The 23,986-nt window shown below is 43.7% G+C and overlaps 1 protein-coding gene across 1 annotated transcript in view; it reads left to right on the forward strand.

Moving 5' to 3' along the window:
* LRP1B (LDL receptor related protein 1B) overlaps positions 1 to 23,986 on the forward strand; it is a 2,110,020-nt gene that overhangs the window by 1,744,407 nt on the left and 341,627 nt on the right. The window contains exons 53-54 of the mRNA XM_077447755.1: positions 17,891 to 18,013; positions 20,916 to 21,056. Coding sequence (XP_077303881.1) covers positions 17,891 to 18,013; positions 20,916 to 21,056 — 264 coding nt within the window. The remainder of the gene's footprint in view (positions 1 to 17,890; positions 18,014 to 20,915; positions 21,057 to 23,986) is intronic.

Raw genomic sequence — 23,986 nt, forward strand, 5'->3', positions numbered from 1 at the left:
TGCCATTAAAGGTCATATGTGTGTAAAGGCAGGCGTCCCGATACTTTTGGTAATATAGTGTAGATATTTACATTGGTTCAAGCTGGACCAACGTAACTAAAGAAAAACTGCCACACCTATACTTGAGCTTTAATGCTGTGTGTTGTTTTTTATTTTTTTTATTATTCAAATTGAAAATTTTAATGTATTTTCCTTGCAAAATGTGGGCATGTATTGTCCATGCTGGTGATATTTACAGTAAAGTAGTCCCTTATCACCGATTTTGTGCATTAACTATTTTTTGCATTACTTCATTAATTTAGGTGACGTCACCTCGCTGTGACAATTAAAGCATGGTTGGGTTTGTTGCAAATAGTTCCAAGGGATTAGTTCAACTTTTTATTATTCTACCTTGAATGTCAAGGTTAGAGCAGTGCATACACTTGTTTTTCTAATGTGCGCTTGTTTGGCAGAATGACTTGGTCGGGCTGATCTCAGTTTAAGTGCAGTCAACGGATGACATGTTGCCCGGTGCTAAGTCCACATTAAATTCGTCTTTTAGAGGCAATTCTCAATTATACTAAAGCTTTTGTCAGTCTGTACTGAACTCTGCTTTGTTACTGTTTGCCTAAAAAATTATACAGAGAGCAATTTGTTACATGTACAGTTAAAGCAGTAAAGTAAACACTCTGTATATGGCAGCTTACCAGTTCTTAGATATGATGGCTGCATTCGTTTTACATTGTTGGCTTTCTTTCCTTTATATTCACCTAGTGATTTGGCCATTAAGGCTTGACATACATTGTACAATGTTTTTGTTTTCAGAAAATGGGATGTATCCAAATTTCTGAATTCCAATTGTACCGAATTTAAACGAATCCGAAATAACGGAAAAAAAAAAACGGATGAAATTCAAATTTGAATCAAAATCAAATGGTTATTATATGGTCTGGAAGGGGTTAAAGCACTAGACATGTACACACTGAAATATTTTGTTTCGAAATTTTGTTTTCGTCTGAAAAATCTATTTATTTAGTTACTCCCGAAATTAGTTTTTATTTATTTTGTTTTAATAATGCATTCATCTGAAAATCCGAATTAAGGTGGAATCTGTCATTGAAGGTTGATGGTCTCTGCCGAATGTTCTAAGAAGATTCGACGGAGCAGCGGAACTTTACGACGCCGCAATCGTACATTTCCGGTCGAATGTTCCACCTACAAGCTATAGTAGAATTCTAATGTTGTATGACACTAGTAATAATTATATTTATTAAATATTATTACTAGTCAACCAACATTAGAATTTTTCTATAGCCTATGGGCGGAGCATTTGACCATAAATGTCCGCTTGCGGCGACTGCTTCGTCAAATCTTCATGTCGAATCTTTTCTCCCTATGCCGAATAATCTTGTACTAATAGAGTTAGGTTAGGCACATTCAACCTTTTTTGCTATTGTCTCTATAATATCGAATATTTTCTCTCTATGTCGAATAATCTTGGACTAAAACAGCTAAGGTTAGGCACATTCGACCACAGGTTCGATGGACACAGACTTCTATTGTCAGTGTCATGTCAAATCTCCTATCTATATCGAACTGTTGTCACAATGAAAATGAAAATAAAGCATTTGTTTATGTCGGAGCTTTCGGTTTTCGGATTCTGCGCGTTTGTTATCGTTTGTTAAAACGATAACGAAAATACTCGAAATTCAGACGAAAATACATTCGGATGAAAACAAATGCACATGCCTACTTGTTACCCCTACACTTCATATTCTTGATATGTGGCTGCTGTACCATATACTTGTATGAGAAAGTCTCCTGTTCTCTTTGTATTGTCTCCTTTGTGGGAAATCCCTGGAGTTCCTGCCAGTCCCTCTACTTTCCTATTAAAAACTGACCACACTAAGCAGAAGAGCACAGCATGGTCAATTCTCTAGCTATGCTGGGAACTCAGGCTGCTCTCCTCCAATTATTTGTCCTGACATGCCCCTGCTGCACAGCCATTCGCTGGGAAGCTCAGTGTGCTGCTGCTTCTCCCTCCCCAGCTCATATGGAGCTGAGAACAGAGGGAATGTGATCACTTATAAGAAAAGGGGAAAAAAGGTATTTCTATATTGTTTTGTTGTATCTATACAGTCTGCAAAGGTGTCTCCTGTGCTCCTGTATCCATTTTATGTAAAACCCTTTACCCCAAAATGAGAAAAAACTGTTGCTGTAACTAATTAACCACTTACCTACCGACCAGCCCACGCCGATGTACGTCCTATTTTTGAAGAGGGATATCTCAGTAACGGCAGCAGCTGCTGCCACAACCGAGATATCCATCTCTTCAGGCGCCGGTCGTCTGTACGATAACGGTGGTCTCCCCGGCGGATTCGCCGCAAGATCACCGCTATCGGCGGTGGGAGAGGTGCATCCCCCCTCCCGCCGCCCTCCCGCACCTTCCGCCGCTTACCGGAGCCGTCGGTAGCGGCGGAGGCGATCTGGTCCTTCTGCTAGCTGGGTATGGAGACGAGTGAGGCTAAGATGGCCCCCACTTGTCTCTATACCATAGGAGGGCGGAAGCAATGTCAAAACGTCACTTCCGCCCATACCTCTTAAACGTATATTTTTTTTAAATGTAATTTTTTTTTTTTTTTCATTTTAATCCAAATATGAGATCTGAGGACTTTTTGACCCCAGATCTCATATTTAAGAGGACCTGTCATGCTTTTTTTCTATTACAAGGGATGTTTACATTCCTTGTAATAGAAATAAAAGTGATCCATTTTTTTTTTAAACAGTGTAAAAATAAATAAAATCAATTAAAATAAATAAGAACAAAAAAAAGGTTTTTAAAAACACCCTGTCACGACGAGCTTGCGCACAGAAGTGAGCGCATACGTGAGTACCGCCCGCATATGAAAACGGTGGTCAAACCACACATGTGAGGTATCACCGCGATCGGTAGAGCGAGAGCAATCATTCTAGCCCTAGACCTCCTCTGTAACGCAAAAAATGCAACCTGTAGAATTTTTTAAATGTTGCTTATGGAGTTTTTTGAGGCTAAAAGTTTGTCGCCCTTCCACGAGCGGGCGCAATTTTGAAGCGTGACATGTTGGGTATCAATTTACTCGGCGTTCCATTATCTTTCACAATATAAAAAAAAATTGGGCTAATTTTACTGTTGTCTTATTTTTTTTATCAAAAAAAGTGCATTTTTTCCAAAAAAAGTGCGCTTGTAAGACCACTGCGCAAATACGGTGTGAAAAAAAGTGTTTCAATGACCGCCATTTTATTCTCTATGGTGTTAGAAAAAAAAAAAAAACAATATAAAATGTTTGGAGGTTCTAAGTAATTTTCTAGCAAAAAAAACAGTTTTAAACATGTAAACACCAAATCTGAAAAAGAGGCCTTGTCCTTAAAGTCGTTGTAAACTCAATTTTTTTACTTTTACCTACAGGAAAGCCTATAATAAGGTTTACCTGTAGGTAAAAAAAATATCTTCTAAACCTGTACGGTTTAGGAGATATTCCCCTCGGTATGCGCCGCTGACTGCAGCGGCGCATGCGCACAAGGGGATTCTCGGCCTGAAAATCTGGCAGTGGCCGACCGGCCGGAATGAAATCTCCTGCGCGCATGCGCGGGAGTGACGATATCGCGGCTCCGGCCACTCACAGCGCCGGAGCCGCGATACCCGGAAGAAACGCAGAGGGAGCATGTCAGCTCCCTCGGCGTGGATCGGGCCAGATGTCGGGGCCTCGTTCGAAGGTAAGTATTTCATAATGAGCTAGTATGCAGTGCATACTAGCTCATTATGCCTTTTGCTTTGCAGGTTTAAAAAAAAAAAAAAAAAATTGGCGGGTTTACTACCGCTTTAAGTGGTTAAAGTGTAAGCTATAGTTTGGCTTCAATTTCAAAAAGTGTATTTAAATCTGCTAGTATATTTAAAGTGATATTAACCAGTTCCCGACCAGCGCACACCGATGTACGTTGGCAGAATGGCACAGGCAGGCATATTGGCGTACAGGTACGTCCAATCTTTAATGCCACCCTGCCATCGCAAGCACACCTCCAGCGGACTTGATCGCCGCGGGCATACCCGCGATCGTCTCACGGGGGGGCTGAATGGAGAGATGCCGTTGTAAACAGCATCTCCCCGTTCTGCCTAGCAACTAGTGACGCGGATCTCTGCTCCATGTGATTGGAGCAGAGATCAGTGTTCACTAAATGAAAGCCCAGCCCCCAACAGTTATGCCGCGTACACACGGACACACAGAAAGTCCGACGTTCGCTTGTGCGATGACGTACAGCACGTACGACGGGACTAGAAAAAGGAAGTTTAATAGCCAGTAGCCAATAGCTTCCTTTTTCGTACTTGCTTCTGAGCATGCGTCATTCTTAGTCCGCCGTACTAGCATACAGACAAACGTATTGTCCGCTGAAACCCAAGTCCGACGGGAAGATTGGAGTGCAAAAATACTTTCTTAGTCCGCTGGACTTCACGCTGGAAAAGTCCGCTGAAGCCCACACACGATCAAATTGTCCGCTGAAATGCGTTTCGGCGGACTAAGTATGCTGGACAATCTGATTGTGTTTACGCGGCATAAGTAACACACCCCTAGGAACACTTAACCCCTACACTGCCACCCACTGGTTAACCCCTTCACTGCCAGTGTCATTTACACAGGAATCAGTGCATTTATATAGCAGTGATTGCTGTATAAATGATAATGGTCCCAAAAATGTGTCAAAAATGTCCGATGTGTCCGCCATAATGTCGCAGTCACAATAAAAATCGCTGATCGCCGCCATCACTAGTAAAACATTTTTTTATAAAAATGCCATAAAACTATCCCCTATTTTGTAAATTCTATAACTTTTGCACAAACCAATCAATAATCGCTTAATACGATTTTGTTTTACCAAAAATATATAGAAGAATATGTATCAGCCTAAAATGAGGGGAAAAAAAAAGTAAAAAATAATGCGTTTTTTTCAAAATTGTCGCTCTATTTTTGTTTATAGCGCAAAAAATAAAACGCAGGGGTGATCAAATACCACCAAAAGAAATCTCTATTTGTGGGAAAAAAAGGACGTCAATTTTGTTTGGGAGCCACGTCGCATGACCACGCAATTGTCAGTTAAAGCGACACAGTGCCGAATCACAAAAAGTGGTCTGGTCTTTGGCCAGCAAAATGGTCCGGGGCTGAAGTGGTTAAAGTCTTGGCTCCTATTGATTAAAGATAACAAACATGTTATACTTACCTGGTCTGTGTAATGTTTTTGAACAGAGCAGCCCCAACCCTCTTCTTCTCGGGTCCCTTGCCGGGGCTCCTGGCCCCTCCCTCCTGATTGCAGTGAGGGCACCTGTGCCGAGCCGCTGCTCTGTGTGTCTATTCAGACACGGAGCCATGGCTTGGCCCCACCCCCTCTCTCTCCTCATTGGCTCACTGACTTTGATTGACAGCAGAGGGAGCCAGTGGCACTCGCTGCTGTCACAGCCAATAAGGAGGGAGAGTCCTGGACAGCCGAGATTCTTGTGCAACATTGCTGGATTGAGATGGGGCTCAGGTAAGTATTAGGGACGTTAAGGGGGGCTGAGGGGGGCTGCAGAAGTTTTTTTTTATCTTAATGCATAACATACATTAAAGTGGAGCTCCACCCAAAAGGGTAAGCTCCACTTATCTGCCCCCCCCCCTCTGGTGCCACAGTTAGCACCTTTTTTATGAAGGGAGGGGGGAACGGGTACCTGTTTTAAAGGGTACCTGCCCCCACTTTGAAAGTTCGGCCTCCTCCTTTTTTCTTCACTGCCAGGCCAGTCAGAAAGCACAGCGTGCTTCGCTCATGAGCAGTAGAGGCTGGACCTCCTCATTAACCCCATCACTACTGGGAACTTTCGCCCCCTTCCTTCCCAGATTAATATTCAGCTTTCAACACTCTCGCACTTTCAATGACAATTGCGCGGTCATGCTACGCTGTACCCAAATGAAGCTTTTATCTTTTTGTTCGCACAAATAGAGCTTTATATTGGTGGTATTTATTCACGACTCCATTTTTTTTTTTTTTGCGATGTAAGCGGGAAAAAGCGGAAATTTGGAAAAAAGCTATATTTTCTTCTTTATATTTTAAAAGAAATCCAATAAAATCGAATTTTGTCTTAAATTTAATCCAAAATGTGTTCTGCTACATGTCTTTGGTAAAAAAAAATTGCGTTAAGTGTATAATAATTGGTTTGTGTGATCACGGACATATGTATGCAAATGATCATATACAGATGTGTGCAGGTGATCACGGACATATGTGTGCAGATAATCATTGGGACATGTGATTTTAGTGGGACATATGTGGGGGACAGGTGTTTTCTATTATTTTGGAACATGTGTTTTGGGGACATGTTTTTTGGGGGCATGTGTTTTGGGGACATTGTGTGGGGGCATGTGTTTTGGGGACATGTTTTTTGGGACATGTGTTTTGGGGACATTGTGTGGGGACATGCGTTTTGGGGATATGTGTTTTGGGGACATTGTGTGGAAACATATGTTTTGGGGATATGTGTTTTGGGGACGTGTTTTTTGGGACATGTGTTTTGGGGACAAGTGTTTTTTGGGACATGTGTTTTGGGGACATTGTGTGGGGATATGTGTGTGTTTACATTGTGTGGTGACAAAAACAGCTCATAATCACTGATCACCAGCCGGCTGCAACGATCCGCTCTCTTCTCCTCACCAACAGCTTCTGTGTGAGGAGAGGAGAGCCAATTGCCTAGCAACCGACTCTGTGTTTACATCACGTGATGGCTGTGATTGGACACGGCCGTCATATGATCAAGAGGGGACAAATCACAGAGCCCTTCTGCTGATTGGAGCTGCGCCATGTCCGGGTGACACGAGCGCATCAGGATCGCGCCACTGTGCAGGCACGCGCAACCCCTCTCCTTCTGAGGGACATTTCTGAACGCACACTCAGAGGGAGAGAGCACCCACCTGGCCCTTTATGTACATTGGCTGGGTGGGAAGTTGTTAAGATAAAAAAAAACCTTCTGACTTTACAACCACTTTAAGCCCTTGTACACACGGTTGGACATTCCGACAACCAAATCCGTCGGATTTTGTTTGACGGATTTTGTCCGAAACTAGTGTTGCATACACACGGTCGGACAAAGTCGTCGGAATATCCGATCGTTTCCTAACGTTATGTTGTTATTTCGGTACGACTGGACTACGTTCAGGCTAGTAGCCAATAGCTTTGGTCTCGTAATTTGATCTGAGCATGCGTGACACTTTGTCCGATCGGAATTCTCTACAAACGATTGGACAAACTCCAATCGGATCATATTGTCAGAAAATTTTATAGCCCAGCTCTAAAACTTTGTTGGTCGGATATTCAGACGGAAACAGTCCGATGGAGCCCACACATGGTCGGATTATCTGACAACACGGTCCGATTGGACATTTTCTGTCAGAATGTCCGACCGTGTGTACAAGGGCTAACACTCCCCTCCCATCTAGATTGACAACGCTGCTGTTTGCTGTGCCCTCCTCCTTCATCCAGAATGGTAGCACTCTAATACAGAAGGTGTGTTACTGGGCAGGTCATCAGTTGGAAAAGCCTAAAAAACAAAACAAATGCAGCCACCACATCTAATGATTGGTGTGCTGCAATATATTACATTTTTGTTTTTTGGTTTAATACCGCTTTATGTGTATAACAGTTCTTCTGCATGTGCTTCACTAACCTATCAGTCCTGGGGAAGTAGGAAAGAGTCCATGTGGGTGCTTGAGAGACGCATACTTAAGAATCCAATAAACGGAGAAAGCTGATGATGCCATTAAAATATTTGATGCCTCCTCTCAGATGCACACATAACCCTTCCATACTATACAATATTTATCAGTAGCGAGGAGCTAGTGGCACAGATTAGATTGCATTATTGTTTCCTCTGCATTAGAAAACTCTTTTGTTACTCATTTTTAATAAGACTCTTATTCAATGCTAGTGGTTTAAATTCAAACAGTCAGGACTGGGGTGGTCATTTAGTTATCCTGCTGGAATGTGTTACCAATGTATTCAGCACGGGTACCTTTTAACCACTTGCCACCCAAACCAATTCAGGCATTTCTCTCCCACATGTAAAAATCATGAAAATTACTCAGAACCCCCCCAAATATTATGCATATTTTTTTTTAGCAGAGATCCTAAGGAATAAAAAGGCAGTTGTTACAATTTTTTATGTCACGCTGTATTTGCGCAGCAATTTTTCAAACAAGATGTCTTTGAAAAAAAAAAATACTTTCATGATTAACCACTTCAGCCCCAGAAGGATTTACCTCCTTCCTGACCAGAGCACTTTTTGCGATACGGCGCTGCGTCACTTTAACCACTCCCCGACCGGCGTGGGCCGATGTACGTCGGCAGAATGGCACCGGCAGGCAAATTGGCATACAGGTACGTCCATTTCTATTTGCCGCCCTGCCATCGCGTGCCGGTTGAGACCCCCGTGAGTCCGGTCTCGGGTCCCGCGGACTCAATTGCCGCGGGGATACCCGCGATCGTCTTATGGGGAGGCTGAACGGGGAGATGCCTTTGTAAACAGCATCTCCCTGTTCTGCCTATCAAAACAGTGGTGTAGTGGTTAGCACTTTCACCTAGCAGCAATAGGGTTGCTGGTTCAAATCCTGACCACGACACCATCTGCCTGGAGTTTGCATATTCTCCCTGTGCCTGCGTGGGTTTCCTCTGGGTACTCCGGTTTCCTCCAACACTCCAAAGACGTGCCACAATTTAAAGGGAACGTACCTGTACGCCCATTTGCACCATTGTGCTGACATACGTTGTTGTGCGCTGGTCTGTTAGTGGTTAAAAAAATCGAAACAAATTATGTTACTCTGAGTAAATAGATACCAAACATGTCATGCTTTAAAATTGCGCACACTCGTGGAATGGCGCCAAACTATGGTACTTAAAAATCTCCATAGGCAACACTTTAAACATTTTTTTACAGAGGAGTTCTAGTGCTAGAAATATTGCTCTCGCTCTAACGAACACAGTGATACCTAACATGTGTGGTTTAACCTCTTGCTGAACGGCTCACGCTGATATACGTCTTCTTTGTCTGAATTTCCCACTTCCTGTTCCTCCTCAGTAAGCTGTTCAGTAAGCTGTTCTGGCTGACTAAACACCACTCATATGATGGTGTGAAGTTTCCTGAGGAGAAACAGGAAGTGAGAAATTCAGACAAAGAAAAAAAACATTTAGAAGGGAAATCAAAGGAAACGGTAAGTGAACCAACAATGCACTAGCTTAAAGGAACCTATTTAGAAAATAAAAAACAAAGCTTTATAAACCCCTTTAAAAATCAAACTAAGACTTTAAAGAAAAAAAAAAACAAGTACAAGGCTTCAGTTGGCTTTAACTTTACTGTACATTTGACAAATGGGAACACACTGGACGAGCTGAAACTATAGGGCAATGGTGTAAGAGCAAATACACATGCTCTGGAGGTCCCTAAAGCCATCAACAGCATGCAGCATTATGATGTTCTTTTGACCTTGAAATAAAGCAAGTCAGCAATTTAGAATAAACGTGTAATTTGGGGGTCTCTGTTGTACCAAAGGATGATGCATTCACTCATCCACAAGCTTACCCAGCCACCCAAGCAATTTTCATTCACTCTATTTTGCTGAAGAATCAATGAGAAAAAAATAGCATGCTCAGAAACATCCATGTCTAATTTCTAAAACACGTGCAGTCTTTGATTTCGGTGAGTATCTGTATGCAGCACCTGTGGCTCCCAGGAAGGGCAATATGCTTGAATCTTATGCTGTATGGCCCGAGGTGCCTGTATACATGAGGCCTTAAACAAGCCATCTCCTGTTTGCTATATCACTGTTTCTGTATCTGGGCTGCAGAGTCAGAGGAGATATGCCAACCCCCCCCCCCCCTAAATCTACTATCACTGATTACTTTTCTTTTATCTTCCCATTATTTAGATGAAAGTATACATTTGTAAGTCTAATAAGAACAAACCATTTAAGCTGCTAATAACAGGCACCAGACATCCTGTACAGTAGCTCAGACAGTTTATGCAACAATCTTCTGGTTCTGGTGCATTTATTAGTCTAATAACAGGTCTGAATGTGAAGCATGCTGTTTCTAGTAACTGATTTACTAATCACTGATTACTAAATTACTGATTTTGTCTTTGCAAAAATAATTAAAAAACATATATGATTTTTCTCAGTGCCTAAAATTGAACCTTTATATTATGATACCAAACTATCTCAAATACATATCACAGCTAAGGCCATTCAAGTTCCTCCACCCCAAACTCACTCACCCATGTCTTTATGGGCTTTGTGTGTGCACTGGTGCGCAGTCATGTTGGAACAGGAAGGGGCCATCCCCAAACTGTTCCCACAAAGTTGGGAGCATGAAATTGTCCAAAATGTCTTGGTATGCTGACACCTTAACCACTTGCAGACCGGACCAATTTGCTGGTCAAAGACCAGACCCCTTTTTGCGATTCGGCACTGCGTCGCTTTAACTGACAATTGCGCGGTCGTGCGACGTGGCTCCCAAACAAAATTGACGTCCTTTTTTTTCCACAAATAGAGCTTTCTTTTGGTGGTATTTTATCACCCCTGCGGTTTTTATTTTTTGCGCTATAACCAAAAATAGAGCGACAATTTTGAAAAAAACGCATTATTTTTTACTTTTTGTTATAATAAATATCCCCCAAAAATATATAAAAAAACATTTTTTTCCCTCAGTTTAGGCCGATACGTATTCTTCTACATATTTTTGGTAAAAAAAATTGCAATAAGCGATTATTGATTGGTTTGCGCAAAAGTTATAGCGTTTAAAAAATAGGGATAGTTTTATAGCATTTTTATTAATAATTTTTTATTATTATTTTTTTTACTAGTAATGGCGGCGATCAGCGATTTTTATTGTGACTGCGACATTGTGGGGGACCCATCGGACATTTTTGACACATTTTTGGGACCATTGTCATTTATACAGTAATCACTGCTATATAAATGCAGTGATTCCTGTGTAAATGACACTGGCAGTGAAAGGGTTAACCAGTGGGTGGCAGTGTAGGGGTTAAGTGTTCCTAGGGGTGTGTTACTAACTGTGGGGGGGTTGGGCTTTCATTTAGTGAACACTGATCTCTGCTCCAATCACATGGAGCAGAGATCAGCGTCACTAGTTGCTAGGCAGAATGGAGAAATGTTGTTTACACAGCATTTCCTCCATTCGGCCGCTCCGTGAGACGATCGCGGGGATGCCCGCGGTGATCGAGTCCGCGGGTCCCGCGACCGGACTTACGGGGGTCCCGACCAGCCCGGGAGCGCGCCGCCAGCGGCGCGCTCCCGATGGCAGGGCGGCATTGAATATTGGACGTACCTGTACGCCAATATGCCTGCCCGTGCCATTCTGTAGTCGTACATCGTCGTGCGCTGGTCGGGAAGTGGTTAAGAGTTCCCTTCACTGGAACTAAGGGGCCAAGCCCAACCCCTGAAAAGCAACCCCACACCATAATCCCCCCGCCACCAAATAATTTGGACCAGTGCACAAAAGAAGTTCCATAAAGACATGGATGAGTGTGTTTGGAGTGGAGGGACTTGACTGGCCTACACAGAGTCCTGACCTCAACCCGATAGAACACCTTTGGGATAATTTAGAGTGGTGACTGCTAGTCAGGCCATCTTGTCCACATCAGCGCCTGACCTCATAAATGCGCTTCTGGAAGAATGGTCAAACATTCCCATAGACACACTCGTAAACCTTGTGGACAGCCTTCCCAAAAGAGTTGAAGCCATTATAGCTGCAAAGGATGGGCAAACCTAATACTGAACCCTACAGACTAAGCCCTTGTACACACGGTCGGAGATTCCGACAACCAAATCCGATGGATTCTGTCCGTCGGATTTTGTCCGACGGATCTTGACCGAAACTGTTGCATACACACGGTCAGACGAAGTTGTCATAAAATCCGATCGTTCAGAACGTGATGGCGTTATTTCGTTACGATGGGACTATGTTCAGGCTAGTAGCCAATAGCTTTGGTGTAGGAATTTGATCTGAGCATGCGTGGCACTTGGTCCGATCGGAATTCTCTACACATGATCGGAGTATGTCCGATCGGACCAGTTTGTCGGAAAATATTTCCAACAAGTTGGAAAATTGGGTCCGACGGATATTCCAACGGAATCAGTCCGATGCATACCACACACAGTCTGATTATCCGACAACACGGTCCGATAGGACACATTCCGACGGATTCTCCGACCGTGTGTACAAGGGCTAAGACTGGGATACCATTAAAGTTCATGTGCGTGTAAAGGCAGGTGTCCCAATACTTTTAACAATATAGTGTATCTTGGTGCCTAAAATTTTCCCTTTATACGGTACTACAAAATCCTTTCAATTATTGCAATGCCAAGTCTGATGTGCCTTTAGGAAATTCATACCACAGCTGATTGGACCGCATTTAAAAAAAAAAAAAAAAAACAGAACAAAAATGTTTTTTTTTACATAAATAGTCCACATTAAGATTTTGTCTTAGTACCTAAAATTGCCCCTTTATATTGTGACACTAAAAGTCATATCCCAGCTGATTGGACCGCATTTCTAAAAAAAACTACAAAAAAATGTACACAAAAAAAAAAACGTGTTTTCTCTATTTTTTTTTTTTTTTATAAATAGTTCCCATTATAATTTTTTTTTGGTGCCTAAAATGTTCCCTCTATATTGTGCTACCAAATCCTTTCAGTTATTGCAATGACAAGTCTGATATGCCTTTAGAAAAATGTGGTCCCAGCGTGAATCAAAAGGTAAAATTGCTGGTGCGTATCTCTGGTACGGCCATCTACTGCCATCCAGTACATAGTGCTCGGTGCCAGCAGGGGATAACTCTGGCATACTTGAGATGTCACTTAAGGAGTTGATACGTTTTCAAGTAAAATGGAAAAGTATTTTTTTTTTAATTTTAAAATAAATCATTTAACAGTATCTTGAGGTTTTTTGGGGACAGAATGTCTTGCTTAAAACGTCCTTGCTAAAATAAAAACACTTTTCCAACATTGAGAGAGAAAGAGAAAAAAAGTAGAGAAAAGTTCCCGCTGACAAGTCTGGAATCCCGTGTCTTTGAAAGATGCTTCAGAATCTTAGTGACTCAACTAGTCAAAGGAGTGTATACCCCACTGACAAGGTTTAAATATGTTTTATTTCAATTCAGCCTAGACTTCACTTGAAACTCAATTGTATTCCGTGAGAAGCGTATACAGTGTGTTTTAATCTACAGGCTTCTCACAGGAGTTTTCTTTAGGTAACAAAAGAGAAGAAATATTCTCTTTGTTTCCAGACAGAAAAGAACCAAAGTGTGAGAAATGATATTGTAAACCACCCAGCAGTAACAAATAACACGTAGCCATGGTGGGGCCTTGTGTTTGGCAACTTTTAAAAAGACCAGGTCAGTGATGGACATCTGTAATAATCTGGATCTCTACTGTGTTGTTATAATGGTATTACTTTATTTTGGTTGGCAGTGGAAACGTTATTTGTAGTGGAAAAATGTTACCTTACTTCGGAGGACAGTGGAATAGGTGCCCCTTACATTGTTGGTCAAGGAAACTTTGCACCTTCTATAGGTAGTGAGTGGGAAAGGTACCCCTTTTATATGGGTGGTCAGTGGTTAAGTGCCCCCATAAATTGGTGATTGGTACTAAAGGGACGCCTTACTTTGACATACAGTGGGTGAATTACCACTTTAAAGTATAACTAAAGGCAAAAGTTTTTTTGTTGTGGATAGAGTGGAGAGGGATTAGAACCCCTTTCAGTTTTTATTGCTGTCTGTACCACCGGTAAGGAGATCCACCCTCTCTATTTGTCCTGTTTACTATTATCAATGAAAGTGAAAGTAAAAGATAACCCCAAGTTTTGGGTTGTCCCCAGAAAAGTAGTAGAGGGGAAATATTCCAAGGGGGCAAATAGTTCTGGTGACTTGGGGGTCCCCAAGGACTTCCCTTAATTTGCAGGGATTTTCCCTCACTTTCTATCCGGCTAAAAGAAAGTTCCGCAATGGGACACAGATGGCAAAAAAAAAAAAAAAATCTTACAGGATTTTTAAGCCTTCCTTACTCTATCCAAAATGAAAAAAAAAAATAAAAAATTTTTGCCTATAGTTCTACTTTAAATTTATGACCAGTGGGAGACAGTATCCCTAACATAAACGTAACACAAACTTAATGAGCGACATATCAGTATGGATGCGGCACCACCTCCTCAAACTCAATCTTTCTAAAACTGAGCTTGTAATATTTCCTCCTCCACGATCCATTCCCGGCGACTTTACCATTGAGATCAATGGCACAACCATTGGTCCCTTCAAACACGCAAAGGGGATGGGTGTAATCTTAGACTCTGACCTTTGCTACAGCCCCCACATCTAATCACTGGCTACATCTTGTCACCTTAACCTCCGCAACATTGCCAGAATTCGCCCCTTCTTGACTAACGACACCACAGAACAACGTAATCCTTTTTTTTTTTCTCGCCATGACTACTGCAACTCTCTCCTCACTGGCCTACCCTTACACAAGCTACCCCCCCCCCCCCCTTCAGTCTATTATAAATGCTGAAGCTATACTAATACATCTTACTAACCAATCTGTAACTGCTGCTCCTCTCTGTCAATCCCTTCACTGGCTTCCACTATCCAACCATATCAAATTCAAAATACTAACCACAACATACAAGGTTATCCATAACATCACCCCCAGTTACATCACCAACCTCATCAGCAGATATCACCCAAATAGTTTTCTCTGCTTCACCCAAAACCTCCTGCTCTTTAGCTCCCTTGTTACCTCCTCCCATGCTCACTTCCAGGACTTCTCCAGAGCCTCTTCCATCCTCTGGAACACCCTGCTCCATTATGTCTGCTCAGTCCTTATCCTGTCCACCTTTAGGTGATCCCTGGAAATTCACTTAATCAGGGAAGCCTACCCCACCTCTGCCTATGAACTGTACCACCTCCCCCTCCCTTTAGATTGTAAGCTCCATGACCAGGGCCCTCCTATTCCTTCTGTATCAAACTGTATTGTAATTGTATTGTCCCCTTGACATTGTAAAGCAGTGTGTAAACTGTTGGCGCTATATACATCCTGTGTAATAACAATAATAATAATAGCGGTCAGTAGAAAGGATGCCATACTTACAGACAGCTAAAAAGATCGTTGGTGTCCACAGTTACTTGTCTGCTGAGTGACTTTGGCCAAGGAACAAAATAAGCACCATCAAGCATGTGTTCAATCTGCCTCTGCTCATTGCTTAATTAACCCCCTAACTACTATAGGGTTCTGTTCAACCCTGGTGGGGAAAACATGCTTAAGACATTATAGTTTGTGTAGCACCCTCCTAGTTTAGAGTAGGCTGCTGGGAAAATGAAGTTAACTCCTCTGTAACCAGTGGAGCAGGGTTTGATTTCTTTGGGCTGTTCATTGTCTCAGAGGCTGCTGATCTGCAAATACCCGCTGTCTTCTGGATATTTCAAGAACTATAGTGGGAGGGGAGCAGGACAAGCATCCTGAATAATTATGGGATCCCCGAAGATGCATGCCCAGTAGGTGGAGGGAGAACCCATAAATGTTCTGAAGCCTGGCAGCCAAGGTGGGGAGTTCCAGGGTCCAGTCTTCTGGAGGATACCCCCTGCTGGAGGCTCTGCCCCTGGGGCAGAGAGAGAGAGAGAAAGAGAGAGTGTTTTACAATACAATTCAGTGCAGTGCAGCTAAGAGTTGAGCAAGACAGCCAGGAGTGTGCTATACTGCCTAAGGGTGTCTACTGCAGCCAGAAGCTGTGTAATACAGCCAGAAGTTGTACAAATTCAACCAAGAGACAGCACAGTGCAGCCTGTGGTAATGCAATGCAGCCTATGGTCATGCAATACAGCTAGCATTTTGTACCAAGCAGACACAAGTCTAGCAGTCCTCAAGTTCTACAGTTCAGGGTATCCCATGCATCCCATTCCTATCTAAGTTCTTGTTAAAAAAAAAACAAAAAAAAAAACAGCTAGGCTAATTCTTGAACCATTGGAATAATGCCAAAAAATTCATATGCTTGGCCGTGCATGCAGCGAGTGGTGGAAATAGGCACTAATTGTCAGTGGTTCCCACGGGGTAGCACAATATGACAATATTGACAATATTACATCCAGATTAAACCTCTCCACCCACCACTGCCAGCAATGTACATGAATCTTGCATGATACCATTAAAGATGAACCCTGACCAGGAAAAAAAAAATATTTGTTAACACCCCAAATAGCTTGTGGGCATTCTATGCCTTTTTTAAATGTGAAATTAGGTTCCTAAGACCCACCACTATTTACATTAATTCATGGCCTGATGATCCACCTGAAGTGCAGACCCCCGACGGGCCTAGCAGATTTGTTACAGGTTCTATTTCCAAGTGAGTGTATGGCAGCAAGGCTCAGAGTAGCTCTCTCAGTCTCACAGACAATAACCAGGTAGTGGATATCTTTTTTGGCTTTATTGCTAATTAAACTTGGATGGGGTGCAGGAAAGCTTTGGGATACTCCAGAGTTTAGTGCACAAAATGTATGGAGGACTTTCTAGTCTGCCTCTTCTCTTCTCTCCTCCCTTCATTGCGGAGACTAGAGGCACTAGTATTTCTGTGACTTCCAGCCCAGTAAATCCCACTTTGGTAGCACTAACATAGTCACACAAGGGGTTAAATAGCAAAAGTCACTAGGATTCTACTTCCAGGCCTCTACTCAATGTGTCTCAAGATACTTGGATTGATCCTGTCCAAAACTGGTTAGACATTGTATCGTGAATCTCCAAACTGACTTGACTTGGCTATGAACTGCTTCAAGGAAAATAGGCCTCCTAGCTCTAGCCTAGCTGGGACCTCAATTAATTCTCTACAATCTTCAGCTGTCTTGCCCAGAAGGGCAGCAGCCCTTCCAGGCTGGTATAACCTCCTTCAGGTCCAGGCCTCAGACTAATAATGGGCTCTCTCTTCAACTTCTGGGCACACCTCCACAGGGATTGGCCAGAGTCCCATGAATATTCCACTTAGGGTCTGCCTTTTCCAGCCCACTACTTTCTAGAACCTACTAGAAGGTAGAGAGACGTAGTTGAGCCTGCAGCTTGTGAGGCCCAGAACAGGCAAAAAATAATCACACTCTGCTCCACTAGCTATAGAGGAGCCAAAAAAGACTAAATTTACCTTATCCTCACAAGGAACAGAACCTAGGGGTGCTGCCCTCCACACTGACTCCAGTGATGGTGACTATTCATCTGAAGGCTGCTCTGTATGCTGGACTCAATGCAGGCAACAGGTGTTGTTGCAGCCCCTGCTGTCAATGTCATTATGCCACTGTAATCAGTGATTTGATTGATTGGTTGTCAGGAATACCCCCCAAACCTGCAGCACTAAGAAGGAGAAATCTAGGATGTTGGATGTCACAGGTCTACAGATTGAGGTAGGTATACTGTATGTGGGCCTTTTCATGTTTGTTTATTTTTCTCCCCAGCTCACCCAGGATTAAACTTTCTGAGGAGGAGGTGTGGTTGCATACAGTTCCAGCATTTTAATGGTTTCCAAAAATGCATGACAGTTAGTGCCTTAAGAGACCCTACAGGGGATATTGTATTTTTTGATTGTACAGAAATTACTTTGGGGTTATGTTGTGATGGCTGTTCAGAAGCAATCTTTATTTACATGGACTTTCTCCAGAATACATTCTGAAATAGCATATGGCTGAGTTCACCAACGGGGAGTCAATGAGTATCGCATGCATTACTAGTATCCTGCCTATTCCCAAATATCAGTGGCTGGATGATGACCGTGATTTGCAATCCCGCTTTATTTTTTATTTTCTTCATATATTTTTCAGCTCCTGTTACAACCTGTGATGAAAACACTTTTATGTGCAGCAACAAAGTATGCATCCCTAAGCAGTTCCTCTGTGACCATGATGACGACTGTGGAGATGGCTCTGATGAATCTCCAGAATGCGGTAAGTAACATTTGTGCCACCCACAATAAAAATGTTCCCAAGAAATAAAGTTAATTTGCAGCTCGGAGCACACTGGAGGTTAAAACGTAGGTTTATGACTTATATTTTATCCACCAAGGAAGATCATGCACTATACAGAGTGATCATAATTAAACTGATGGGTGAAGCAGTTCAAGATCTAATAGAAGGACCACAGTAAATGTTGGTGACGAGCTGAAAGCTGAGCTCCTGGCACAAACATGTTCTCAGAAATATATTCCTCAGTTGCCTTTGTTAACCCAGACGTTGCCTTAAACAAGTAACTGTGACATCATCACTATTATACACACAGGGTCGTTTTTAAGGCAGGGCAAAAGGGGCAGCTGCCCTGGGCCCTGTCATTGTTGTGGGGCCCAAAGCAGCTGTCTCATACTTGCCAACTATCCTGGTTTAAATTCCCTCGTCCCTTGAGGTTTTAGTCCTGTGCTGTGTTCCGATATCTCAGTGTGGAGTGCTGCTACTAATGCTGCCCAGCTCTGCCCTATTGATGACTCACCGGCAGACCCTGTGTTTACATGTAAATTACCAGCATTCATATGTAAATAACATCAGCATGCATATGTAAATAGCGTCAGCATTCATATGTAAATAGCAGCGGCCAGCGGCATTGACATGCCCCCTGAGGTCATATCCACAGTAATCTCTTGCAACCAATCAACAAGCAGAAATCATGTGCTGTAACCTCTAGCAACTAATCAGTGAGCCATAATGTGTGGTGCAACCTCTAGCAACCAGTCAGTGAGTGGTAATGATACACTGTAACCTCTGGAAACCAATCGCAATAGCTGCCTGATCTGATTCAGTAAACTGATTTTGAGTCTAGCTGCTATTTATTGTATGTCTCGGGGCAGGTGAAGAGCAAAACTGCATGGGGGGGGCAAGAAAAAATTTGCCCAGGGTCCAATCAATATTAAAGACAGCCCTGTATACACATAGCCTGTGCAGAGAGCAGAGTTGTGGGAGGGACCCAGCAGGCCCCAACCCTTGGTTGCCTGTAGAAAACTACAGGAGGGGACGGATATAAGACCAGTCACCCTGCACAAGGATAGAGAGCAGTAGTCACAGGTTTCTATTACAAGAAAGGGAGGCAAAGTACAACAGTTGTTTATGCTGGATTACTGCGCAGATCTGTCAGAAATAGGACACCAAAAAGTAATGATACATACCAAAAATGAACTTTAATGGCATCCCAGTCTAATGCCCTGTACACGCGGTCAGACTTTCCGATGACAAAATCCGTCAGATTTTTTCTGACGGATTTTGGCCCAAACTTGTCTTACATACACACAGTTGCACAACGTTGTCGGAGAATCCAATCGTTCTGAACGCAGTGACGTAGAACACCTATGACGGGACTATAAAGAGGCCAGTAGCCAATAACCTTTGTCTCGTAATTTATTCTGAGCATGTGTGGCACTTTGCCCATCGGAATTGTCTACACACGATCGGAATTTAAACAATCAGACTTTGTTATTGGAAAATTATAGATCCAGCTCTCAAACTTTGTGTGTCGGAAATTCCGATGGAAAAAGTCTGATGGAGCCCACACACGATCGGATTTTCTGACAACACGATCCGATCGCACATTTTCCGTCGGGAAGTCCGACCATGTGTACAAGGCATTAGTCTGTAGGGTTCAATACTGAGTTGACTGGCCTGGCTCACAGTCTTCACTCTAATTCATCCCAAAGGTGTTCTATCAGGTTGAGGTCAGGACTCTGTGCAGACCAGTCAAGTTTCTCCACCCCATACTCGCTCATCCATATCTTTATGGACCTTGATTTGTGCACTGGTATGCAGTCATGTTGGAACAGGAAGGGTCCATCCCCAAACTGTTCCCACAAAGTTGGGAGCATGAAATTGTCCAAAATGTCTTGTTCAATTAAATGCCTGAAGATCAGTAACCCAGAAGAAAGACCGAGCAAAGATGGAAGCTGCCGTAGACCAAGGAGAGCCTTGCCAGCTCAGCCCTGGAGTGCTCCATTTGCAGGTAAGTCTGTCATAATGTCCCAGTTTGTAGTGCATACTAGTTTATTATGACGTAGGCCTGCACAGGGGACCATTTAAAAAAAAAAAAGTAAAGACTTTACTACCGCTTTAAAGTCAGGATCAATCCAGAGCCTGGACCAGCAGAGAGATGTTAGGCTTTCGCCTGCCGTCCACTGAAAATGGGTCAGAGGAGTGCAGAATTAGCTGCACTTCTGTGATCCCCAGGAGAAGTAGGGCCAACAGAGCTTTCGCCCTACTTCTCCTATAAGAAGTTAAAGGAGAAGTACAGCCAAACATCTTTTTTTGTACTTCTCCTGTGAATCACAGGAGTGCAGATTGTTTTGCACTACTGGGATCCATTTTCAGCAGACAGCGGGGTGAAGCTCGCTGTCAGCTGATGTCACCAAGCCGGTCCAGGCTCGAGAAGTATCACGACTATATGGTCGGGATCTGCCCAGATACATGGACCGGCAGCTGGCTCAGCCACTCAGCAAGCTGCTGAAAGCCTGAGCCAACCGCTCCCTCCACCTCCATAGCCCAGTGCTCCAGTGAGCTTGAGGGGGCAGAGCAGAGAGCCAGTGACAGTGACTGACATTCACCAGCTCTGCTCAGGAGGCACTGAGAACCGAGTGCTTGGCGGTGTTTGATCTCTCCATTCTCAGCCTTAAAGCATCTGACTGATGCCGCATCCACCTAGGTACGTATGATTAAAAAAAAAAAAAGTCCTATACTTCTCTTTTAAATTATTTAAAAAAAAATCCCATTAGTGCAGAGTAGATAGATAAGGTCTGTGATCTATTGCAGATAATGCTTGCCACACTGTACATAGTTGCAACATTTTACATGTTTCTTCTCGGTCATGCTGCTTTTTCAGGTTATCGCCAATGTGCTCCTGATGAGTTTATTTGCGCTGATGGACGCTGCCTGCTAAATTACCAGTGGCAATGCGATGGTGACTTTGATTGCCGAGATGGGTCAGATGAAGCCCCTGTAAACAGAAAGTGCCTTAATACAGGTAGAAGGTTCAACCATCCATTCCGTTTCAAACTACCATGTCTGGTAGATTTATGTGTTGTAATATATGCTTACCTCTTTTGGAAAAGAAAACAACATTTTGTAACAGGTGAAAAGAGAGCATTTCTGCACTGCATGTACGGTCCAACTCTCTACTATAGAATGTGGAGATGATGTTCAGTATAAATTATTTAACATTTGGGATCTGTGCCTGTTCCCAAAGAAAGGGAATCTCCTTTTATATGTAGTAGAATTCTTCCATGGAGTCACTGATCCAGGGAATTAGTCTTCCTGGGGTTCAATGTATGCCTTCCTATCAATCGGCAGTAACACCCAGTGCACAATGCGTGAATTACATTCTTCTCTATTTATAAAGTTGCGCTCCCCATAATGCTTAATAGGAAACTATTTTATTGTATTTGGGAGTATGTGGGAGTTTGTGTAGCACCCTCCTAGATAGGTTGCTGGTACCATTTGAGCAAATGTAGAGACTGGAGGCTCAATTAGGAGACTGTCTGCCTGAGGCCGCGTACACACGGGCGGATTGTCTGGCCAACTAAGTTCGCCAGACAATCCGACAGACAGTCCGTCCAACATTTGAATGAATGGACTTGACCACACACGATGAACAGACAGTCCGCTGAAAGCTTGCGCGATGACGTGTACAGCACGTACGACGGGACTAGAAAAACGACGTCCAATACATTGCAATGCAACCTTCGGCCGTGTAAATCCTTTCTGAGCATGCGCCATACTTAGTCCGTCCAACTTGCCTACACACGAGCGGACTGTCCGCTGAAACCAAGTTTGGACGGACAAAACCAAGTTTGGACGGACAAAATTACGGAAATTCCGAAAGACTTAGTCCGTCAGACTGTCCGCTGAAAAAGTCCGCTGAAGCCCACACACGAGCGGATTATCCGCTGAAACACGGTTCAGCAGACTAAGTTGGGCAGACAATCCGCCCGTGTGTACGCGGCCTGAGTCTGGAGGAAGACATCCAAGTCCCAGGGACTTTGTGAGTACAGACCTGAGAGGGCGAAAGCATAGTTGCCAACATGCCTACACCACAATAGCAATATGTGTTTTCCAGAGTTTGACAATCAGCAGATAAAGATACTCCAAATACCTGGTGTTAGCGCTTCAATCATCCCGGCGCCATGATTGTTATGGTGTCAGGATGATTGAAGCGCATTATTTCTATTATTACACTGTAATATGAAATTAAATCATTCCACTCACCATAATGCAGAATCAGTGGGAGCCATGAGCGCGTCACTAGCCACATTGCCTGCCACCAGATTCCATCAGGTGTCCACAGTGGAGTCTGTCCTTACATCAGGTGCCCCATCAGAGGTACCTTCCTCACATCTGTGTCCATCAGCGGTGCCCCTCCTTACATCTGGTGCCCCTCTGACATCCACACTGCCCCCCCCACATCCACAGACTGGCCCCCCTGGCATCCACAGACTGGCCCCCGACATCCACAGACTGGCCCCCACATACACAGACTGGCCCCCAACATCCACAGACCGCCCCCCGACATCCCCAGACCGCCCCCCGGCATCCACAGACTGGCCCCCACATACACAGACTGGCCCCCGACATCCACATACTGGCCCCCACATCTACAGCCTGCCCCCCACATCTACAGACTGGCCCCCACATCCCCAGACTGGCCCCCACATCTCCAGACTGGCCCCCACATCTCCAGACTGGCCCCCACATCTCCAGACTGGCCCCCACATACACAGACTGGCCCCCACATACACAGACTGGCCCCCACATCTCCAGACTTGCCCCCACATACACAGACTGGCCCCCACATACACAGACTGGCCCTGACATGATCTCCTGTCCTCCAGACGCGGCAAGCCGTCGTTGCCACGCGGAATGACTTTGAACTGCGGCGCCGCAGCATCTGAGCTCTATTGAAAACCAGCTTCTGGTCTTCTTTAAAATGGAGTTGACATTGTCTCCGCTAGCCACGGACCTCTAGCGGCCGGCGGTGGCGAAAAACGTGACAAACCGAATTTCCCGGGGCATTTCCTGGGACAAAATTAAATTGTGACAAATGTCCTAATCCTGGGAATGTCCCGGGAAATTTGGGACAGTTGGCAACTATGGGCGAAAGGGGGGCCTAGTGACTGCTGCTGCTGGTAACCCTTGGAGCACCACTGTTAGGGCCTGGATTGGAACATTGCTTGTGGTGTCTCAGTGCTATCCACTTTAAGTCCTACTGTTCAAGGGACTGTTTTGAAGAGTAGCTATAAGGGGAAAAGTGTTCCCTCATATTCATGTTCAGTGTTCTGTAGTATCTTATTGAAAGTGGAAGAAAATACACCTATAGGACTTGCCAGGTGATTATATCAACAACTGATCAATCAGAAATGTCAGTTAGCCCTGGTTCACACTGGAGCGTTTTGACATGCGTTTTGACATGTCAAATCACATGTCGAATCGGCGGCAATTGCCGTCAATGGGCCCGTCCTAATCATTGCGATGCTGCACCGATTTCAAAAAGTAGTTTCTGTACTACTTTTTGCAATTTCGGGCTGCAATGTACATTGACATCTGTGCAGAAATCTGCACAGATGTCTCTGAAATCGCGGCCGAAATCAGAACTGACATGCCGGAGTGAAATCATGCAAGTTCAACTGAACTCGCACGGCTTCATTGCCGCAGCTCAGTGTGAACCTGGGCTGAAGATCAGAAATCTTTATCCCCAGGCTTGTTCCACATGAGAAACCTAATGTGTTGAAGTCAGTCTTACTATTATTTCTATTATTTAGTATTTAGGGCTGGCTGTGGGCAATGACATAAAGCTTTTCTAAATGTTAGATTAGTGTGGCACCAATACCAGCATCAGTATTGGGGCTGATACTAAGCATTTGCATGAGTACTAAGACTCAAATACTGAAATTGATAGCT

This window comes from Lithobates pipiens, unplaced genomic scaffold (assembly GCF_037356315.1).
Source record: "Lithobates pipiens isolate NorthernLeopardFrog02 unplaced genomic scaffold, aLitPip1_a1.2 Scaffold_22, whole genome shotgun sequence".
Lineage (NCBI taxonomy): Eukaryota > Metazoa > Chordata > Amphibia > Anura > Ranidae > Lithobates > Lithobates pipiens.